General features: G+C 42.8%; 2 protein-coding genes across 2 annotated transcripts; one reads left to right on the top strand and one right to left on the bottom strand.

Annotated features, from left to right (window-relative positions):
• Nucleotides 1-1,150: 1,150 nt before the first annotated feature.
• LOC147417031 (aspartate aminotransferase, cytoplasmic-like) lies at nt 1,151-2,538 on the top strand. The gene is made up of 7 exons (XM_086507921.1): nt 1,151-1,367; nt 1,480-1,551; nt 1,655-1,716; nt 1,819-1,902; nt 2,086-2,108; nt 2,155-2,186; nt 2,289-2,538. The coding sequence occupies exons 1-7, from the start codon at nt 1,293-1,295 to the stop codon at nt 2,448-2,450; spliced, it is 510 nt and encodes a 169-aa protein (XP_086364047.1). The 5' UTR covers nt 1,151-1,292; the 3' UTR covers nt 2,451-2,538.
• Nucleotides 2,539-2,762: 224 nt separating this feature from the next.
• LOC147417030 (aspartate aminotransferase, cytoplasmic-like) lies at nt 2,763-3,972 on the bottom strand. The gene is made up of 6 exons (XM_086507920.1): nt 3,770-3,972; nt 3,587-3,658; nt 3,422-3,483; nt 3,235-3,318; nt 2,952-3,051; nt 2,763-2,850 (listed from the first exon to the last, which is right to left on the bottom strand). The coding sequence occupies exons 1-6, from the start codon at nt 3,842-3,844 to the stop codon at nt 2,785-2,787; spliced, it is 459 nt and encodes a 152-aa protein (XP_086364046.1). The 5' UTR covers nt 3,845-3,972; the 3' UTR covers nt 2,763-2,784.
• Nucleotides 3,973-7,617: the final 3,645 nt, after the last annotated feature.

Raw genomic sequence — 7,617 nt, 5'->3', positions numbered from 1 at the left:
TCATGGCTACACATGGATTTGCAATTTTGGAGGAAACAACAATGGTTATAGTGACGAAGAAAATAACACCCACAACATCTCCCTAACTTTACTTCACACATTTAGGCTATTGTCACACGAGGCTTAGTTATCATTAGTAAGCCTCGACAAGTTCTAACAGAAGCTTAGAGCGTCATTGGGAGTAGCAAGTAGAGAGAGGGAGAGCAAGGCGCAAACATGAGAGAGAAAGACATAGCTGCCCCACAGTGGAAAGACATAATTTTGTAACTGTGCTTTTTAAGGCATAGTAACGCTACTCATGTGGTAGCTATCAGAGATGGAGCAGAAAAGTAACGAGAAAATAAGCCTCGTGTGACCATAGCCTTACACTTGCTGCCTGCCGCATGCCACTGTGAGCTCTCTCCTTGTTTCGAGTATTGGTGGAGCTCTGCGGGTGGCTAGCCCTGGCACTATTTGACACCTCCTTTTTTGGAGGGGATCTACGGTCCTAGATCATTGATGATTGTGGACTGTTCAATCCGTTTGGAGGAAAGAATATGGTTAGGTGGGATTCGACCTCATGACCTCTCCGTTCCAAGGTCATTGCTTTACCATTGCGCTATTGCAAGCGTTTTTAAAAGGCATGGAGAATGGTAGCATTATATTGCGTAGTTTTGGCCCGCTACGAACTAAGCCCGCTACGATCTTAGTTCACACCGAGTGCACTTTGAGTTTACAACGATTTCACACTACAATAATATAGTGCACATAGTTTGCAAAGTTCATACCTAGTTTATATCTAAGTTCACAACTAGTTTACATTTGTCCGAGTTTACACCTGATATACATCAAGTTCACATCAACGGCTGTGATCTTTTCTGACAATCGACGTCGATTTTCAAACGTAGATCCCCTCTAAAACTGAGGTGTTTGTCAACGAGTGCTAGCTCAGTTGGTAGAGTCATAGCCTCTGTGCATGAGGTCTTGGGTTCAATCCTCCTTTGGCGATTTGAAGACATGTTCCAAGTCTTCAAGGACTGTTCTCATTTGCAGGTGTGTGCGTGTGATGGGATGCCTCTTTCTCTACCCATGAGGCCATTGTAGATAGGGTGTGTGGGTGGGTTTCAAAGTTCTTGTACTGTCTATAAAAAAAAGAAAAAAAAAAAACTGAGGTGTTAATGACGAGACTGCCGGAGTATGTCTGCTATGGTCATTCTGCGGTGAAATAATTTAAACTTGCATCTGGCCCCCGTCCGCATATCCTCGCCCCTCTGCTCCTGCGGAAGGCTCAAACAGCTCCATTGATTCTGCTTATGGAGTCCGAACCTATTTCTTCGCCTTCTGCATTTCAGCATCTGATGCAGGCGCCTGAGGACCCCATTATCGGAGTGAGAGAGAGAGAGAGAGAGAGCGAGCACACACACTCTTTTTTTTTTTTTTTTGAAGAGAAACGACACACACACACACACACATACACACTCATAGCCAGCAGTTTGGCAGGTGACAACAGCGTTCTCCAAGGATCCGAGCCCGGTAAAGCTGAATGTTGGCGTGGGTGCTTATCGCTGTGAGGTATCTACACCCACCCACTCCCTTTTTTTTGTGGCTTTGTGCTCATGTGATTCTTTGTAAAGAGAAGAAAATTTTAGCATTGTCTGTCTTGTCTGTGCACTAGGAAGGCAAGCCATATGTTCCACAGGTAGTACGAGAAGCTGAGCTGCGCTTGTTGAATGACTTGTAAGTTTTCTCTCTCGTTTGTTCTGTAGTTTGGTCCGTCATGATTCTGCTTAGAACGGTTGAGAGACATTCTTTGCACTTATGCAAGCAACCCCATGGCAGATCACGGAACAAAGAGTATTTGCCTATTACTGGAAATCCTCAATTTACTGGGCTAAGTGCGAAGCTTATCTTTGGAGAGGACAGGTATCTTTCAGTGGATCTTTCACTACTTGAGCGGCAGTATACATCTTGGGTTGCTTTATCCAAGGGGGGATGTGAGAAAGATTATGTTGGTAGCTATGATTGAGTCTCTAGCAGGACAGTGTTATCCTTGAGTTTTGCAATTGACATACTTACCCTCATGTAGAGATTGTGAATGCATTGCAGTCCAGCTTTTGAACCAGAAAAGAGTGTGTACGGTTCAGTGTTTATCTGGCACGGGCTCAATTCGTGTAGGGGCTGAGTTTCTTGCCAAGCATTATGCACATGTAAGAGAACCTATTGATTGTTGCTTTCTTATAATATTCCAAGTCTGTGCATCAATGTTACTCATTTTGTTATGTCTTGTTTTGGTTTTGTGTTTTGGCTAGAAAACTGTTTATATTCCCATTCCTACATGGGGCAATCATCCCACGATTTTCACAGTGGCCGGACTAGAGGTGAAGAGCTACACATACTATGATTCTAACACAAGAGGCTTGGACTACGAAGGCAAGGGTTTATTATCCCATTTCCGTTTAAGATGTCAATGAAAACCAAATCTTCTCTGCTGATTATTTGAGTGGTGAATACTTGAGATGTCATGTTGCTAGAGGGACCTGTCTTTCTTGTATGCTTGCCCTTATCCCTGGAGCAGAGCTTCATAACTACATATGTAGTTATAAAGCTTGGTAGCACTGATAAGGGCAAGCATACAAGAAAGACAGTCCCTCTAGCAACATGACATCTCAAGTATTCACCACTCAAATAATCAGAGAAGATGTGGGTTTTTCATAGACATCTTAAACGGAAATGGGATAATAAAACCCTTGCCTTCGTAGTCCAAGCCTCTTGTGTTAGAATCATAGTATGTGTAGCTCTTCACCTCTAGTCCGCCACTGTGAAAATCGTGGGATGATTGCCCCATGTAGGAATGGGAATATAAACAGTTTTCTAGCCAAAACAAAAACCAAAACAAGACATAACAAAATGAGTAACATTGATGCACAGACTTGGAATATTATAAGAAAGCAACAATCAATAGGTTCTCTTACATGTGCATAATGCTTGGCAAGAAACTCAGCCCCTACACGAATTGAGCCCGTGCCAGATAAACACTGAACCGTACACACTCTTTTCTGGTTCAAAGCTGGACTGCAATGCATTCACAATCTCTACATGAGGGTAAGTATGTCAATTGCAAAACTCAAGGATAACACTGTCCTGCTAGAGACTCAATCATAGCTACCAACATAATCTTTCTCACATCCCCCCTTGGATAAAGCAACCCAAGATGTATACTGCCGCTCAAGTAGTGAAAGATCCACTGAAAGATACCTGTCCTCTCCAAAGATAAGCTTCGCACTTAGCCCAGTAAATTGAGGATTTCCAGTAATAGGCAAATACTCTTTGTTCCGTGATCTGCCATGGGGTTGCTTGCATAAGTGCAAAAGAATGTCTCTCAACCGTTCTAAGCAGAATCATGACGGACCAAACTACAGAACAAACGAGAGAGAAAACTTACAAGTCATTCAACAAGCGCAGCTCAGCTTCTCGTACTACCTGTGGAACATATGGCTTGCCTTCCTAGTGCACAGACAAGACAGACAATGCTAAAATTTTCTTCTCTTTACAAAGAATCACATGAGCACAAAGCCACAAAAAAAAGGGAGTGGGTGGGTGTAGATACCTCACAGCGATAAGCACCCACGCCAACATTCAGCTTTACCGGGCTCGGATCCTTGGAGAACGCTGTTGTCACCTGCCAAACTGCTGGCTATGAGTGTGTATGTGTGTGTGTGTGTGGTCGTTTCTCTTACAAAAAAAAAAAAAAAGAGTGTGTGTGCTCGCTCTCTCTCTCTCTCTCTCTCACTCCGATAATGGGGTCCTCAGGCGCCTGCATCAGATGCTGAAATGCAGAAGGCGAAGAAATAGGTTCGGACTCCATAAGCAGAATCAATGGAGCTGTTTGAGCCTTCCGCAGGAGCAGAGGGGCGAGGATATGCGGACGGGGGCCAGATGCAAGTTTAAATTATTTCACCGCAGAATGACCATAGCAGACATACTCCGGCAGTCTCGTCATTAACACCTCAGTTTTTTTTTTTTCTTTTTTTTATAGACAGTACAAGAACTTTGAAACCCACCCACACACCCTATCTACAATGGCCTCATGGGTAGAGAAAGAGGCATCCCATCACACGCACACACCTGCAAATGAGAACAGTCCTTGAAGACTTGGAACATGTCTTCAAATCGCCAAAGGAGGATTGAACCCAAGACCTCATGCACAGAGGCTATGACTCTACCAACTGAGCTAGCACTCGTTGACAAACACCTCAGTTTTAGAGGGGATCTACGTTTGAAAATCGACGTCGATTGTCAGAAAAGATCACAGCCGTTGATGTGAACTTGATGTATATCAGGTGTAAACTCGGACAAATGTAAACTAGTTGTGAACTTAGATATAAACTAGGTATGAACTTTGCAAACTATGTGCACTATATTATTGTAGTGTGAAATCGTTGTAAACTCAAAGTGCACTCGGTGTGAACTAAGATCGTAGCGGGCTTAGTTCGTAGCGGGCCAAAACTACGCAATATAATGCTACCATTCTCCATGCCTTTTAAAAACGCTTGCAATAGCGCAATGGTAAAGCAATGACCTTGGAACGGAGAGGTCATGAGGTCGAATCCCACCTAACCCATATTCTTTCCTCCAAACGGATTGAACAGTCCACAATCATCAATGATCTAGGACCGTAGATCCCCTCCAAAAAAGGAGGTGTCAAATAGTGCCAGGGCTAGCCACCCGCAGAGCTCCACCAATACTCGAAACAAGGAGAGAGCTCACAGTGGCATGCGGCAGGCAGCAAGTGTAAGGCTATGGTCACACGAGGCTTATTTTTCTCGTTACTTTTCTGCTCCATCTCTGATAGCTACCACATGAGTAGCGTTACTATGCCTTAAAAAGCACAGTTACAAAATTATGTCTTTCCACTGTGGGGCAGCTATGTCTTTCTCTCTCATGTTTGCGCCTTGCTCTCCCTCTCTCTACTTGCTACTCCCAATGACGCTCTAAGCTTCTGTTAGAACTTGTCGAGGCTTACTAATGATAACTAAGCTCGTGTGACAATAGCCTAAATGTGTGAAGTAAAGTTAGGGAGATGTTGTGGGTGTTATTTTCTTCGTCACTATAACCATTGTTGTTTCCTCCAAAATTGCAAATCCATGTGTAGCCATGACAAAAAGCAAACTATTGCTTCATAGGCTTAAGACAAGCCTAATTGAGACCATTTTTACAACACGAGAAAATATTTCATTGAAACCAGTACCTTTTTTTTTTAACCCTTTTACCACAAGCCTAGACTTGTACCTTTTCTTCCCACCTTCTTCTTCCTTCAGCTTGTACATCCATTTGTACCTTTTCTTCCCACCTTCTTCTTCCTTCAGCTTGTACATCCATTTGTTTTGCAGTGCTCACTTACCTTTAGGCAACTCAACCAACTCCCACGCTTGGTTGCGATGTAATGAGTCCATATCCACTTGTATGCTCTTCATCCATTCTTCTTTGGATTCGTGTTGCATAGCTTCGTTGTATGATTCCGGCTCTCCAGAATCTGAGATCAAGAGATGGTTGAAGGAAGGACCAAACCTTTATGGAGGTCTACTTGCTCTTGTAGATCTTCGGGGCATAGGTGAGGCTCCTCATTTGGTTGACGTTGTTGCATGTTGTCACCATTTGCACTTCTTGAGTCTTCACCGTCCTCAAGCTCCATGTACTCATCACCTGTGTCTTTTGTTTGTTTTCTTTCCAAGTAATCTTTGTAAATATTTTGCTCGTTGAAAATTACATCCCTACTTCTAAATATTTTACCATCTTCAGGATTCCATAGGCGATACCCAAAGTCCGCTTCTCCATAGCCAATGAAGAAACACTTTTTAGACTTTGCATCTAGCTTTGACTTTAGACTTTGCATCTAGCTTTGACTTTAGGCTTCTATCTATGTGCATGAAAGCCTCACACCCAAACACTTTGAGAAATGCATAATTCACCTGTTTACCTGTCCATGCCTCTTTCGAAACTCCCCGTTCAATGCCGTTGAGGGTGACCGGTTGATTAAGTACACAGATGTAATTACAAATTCCGCCCAAAGCTCAAGCGATAGGCCTGCATGTAGCCTCATGCTTCGTGCTTGCTCCATGATTGTCCTATTCATTGTTTCCAAAATTCCATTTTGTTAAGGTGTCCTTGGGGTTGTCCTTTGTCTCCGAATGTCATTGCTAGCACAAAAGCTTTCAAAAATTGGCTGCAATATTTGCCTTCATTGCCGAATATGAGGCATTTAAGCTTGGTACCTGCTTCATTTCCACCTTTGAAATATGGAAAACACATCGAGTTTATTCTCCATTACATAAACCCATGTTTTTCTAGCTGCATCGTCTATGAATGTTACATAGTACAATGAGCCACCAAGTGAAGGTATACTTGAAGGACCCCAAACATCAGAATGAACCAATTCAAGTTTTTTATTTTTTCTTTCATTTTTTGCCTTTTGAAATTTTACCCTCTTTTGTTTACCCTAAACACAATCTTCACAGAACTCTAAATCCACTTCTTTCAAACCTGGTAGAAGCTTCTTTGATTGAAGGATTTGCATTCCTTTGGCACCCATATGCCCAAGACGGTAGTGCCAAACCGCACTATCGACTTCTATAGCCGTTGCACAAGTTAAAGGTTACGTGCTAACAATACATAAGTAAAGTATACCAACTTTTTCTCCTTTGGCAACCACCAAAGATCCCTTTGAGATCTTCCAACGTTTGTTTTCGAATACAATGTTTGACCTTCATAGTCCAATTGTCCTGTAGAGATCAAATTCTTGCGAAGAAAAGGAACATTCCTAACATCTTTAAGCTTCCATTCATTTTCGTTTGCAGTTTTGACACAGATTGTACCTTTGCCGAGAATTTCACAAGCTTCATCTTCTCCCAAGTATACAAACCCAAAATTACCTTGGGTGTAATCTTGGAATTTTTGCTTGTGCGGTGTCGCATGGAATGAAGCCCCAGAATCTACTATCCAGGAATTTGACACATTGTCTAATGAGAGAGTTAGAGCATCTTGCTCTACTTTACCTGCCACATTGGCCTCCGATGTTGGCTTATTGTCTTGAGACTTTGTGTCATAAAATCTAATATCTAACCAACCCAAATGATTTTCTCATATTAAATTGATCATTTAATGTGGAAGAATAAACGTGAACAAGGGTTAAGATATAGACAAGTGCTTATAGATCTATCTCAACACGGGGCCAATGGTAAAGGGGCCCAAATGAGAGATGGTCTATCAAATAGCAAGGCTAACCAATGGAGCATAAGACCTTAGCGTTAGCTTCATTGAAGACCTCCAATAGTTAGTGTAAAAGTCCTTTGACCTTAGGTAAGCTAGGGCTGAGCTTGAGGTGGGAACTCGGCCCAAGCTTGAGGTGCTTGAGGTGGGAACCCGGCCTAAGCTTAAGGTGCTTGAGGTGCCTGATGACTGAGATGCTTGAGGTGCTTGATGATTGAGATGCTTGAGGTGCTTGTCATGCTTGAGATGCTAGGGTTGTACTTGAGGTGAGAACCCAGCCAAGCTTGAAGTGCTTAAGGGCCAAGCTTGTGGTGGGAACTGGGCCTAAGCTTGAGGGGCTTTGAGGTGTCAAAAAGTCAAGATCCAATCCCT

This window comes from Adiantum capillus-veneris, unplaced genomic scaffold (genome assembly GCF_014529385.1).
Source record: "Adiantum capillus-veneris isolate H3 unplaced genomic scaffold, ASM1452938v2 Hic_scaffold_33, whole genome shotgun sequence".
In the NCBI taxonomy this organism is placed as follows: Eukaryota; Viridiplantae; Streptophyta; class Polypodiopsida; order Polypodiales; family Pteridaceae; genus Adiantum; species Adiantum capillus-veneris.
Note: the sequence above shows the minus strand (reverse complement) of the source record. Positions and strands in the feature narration are given on the sequence as shown.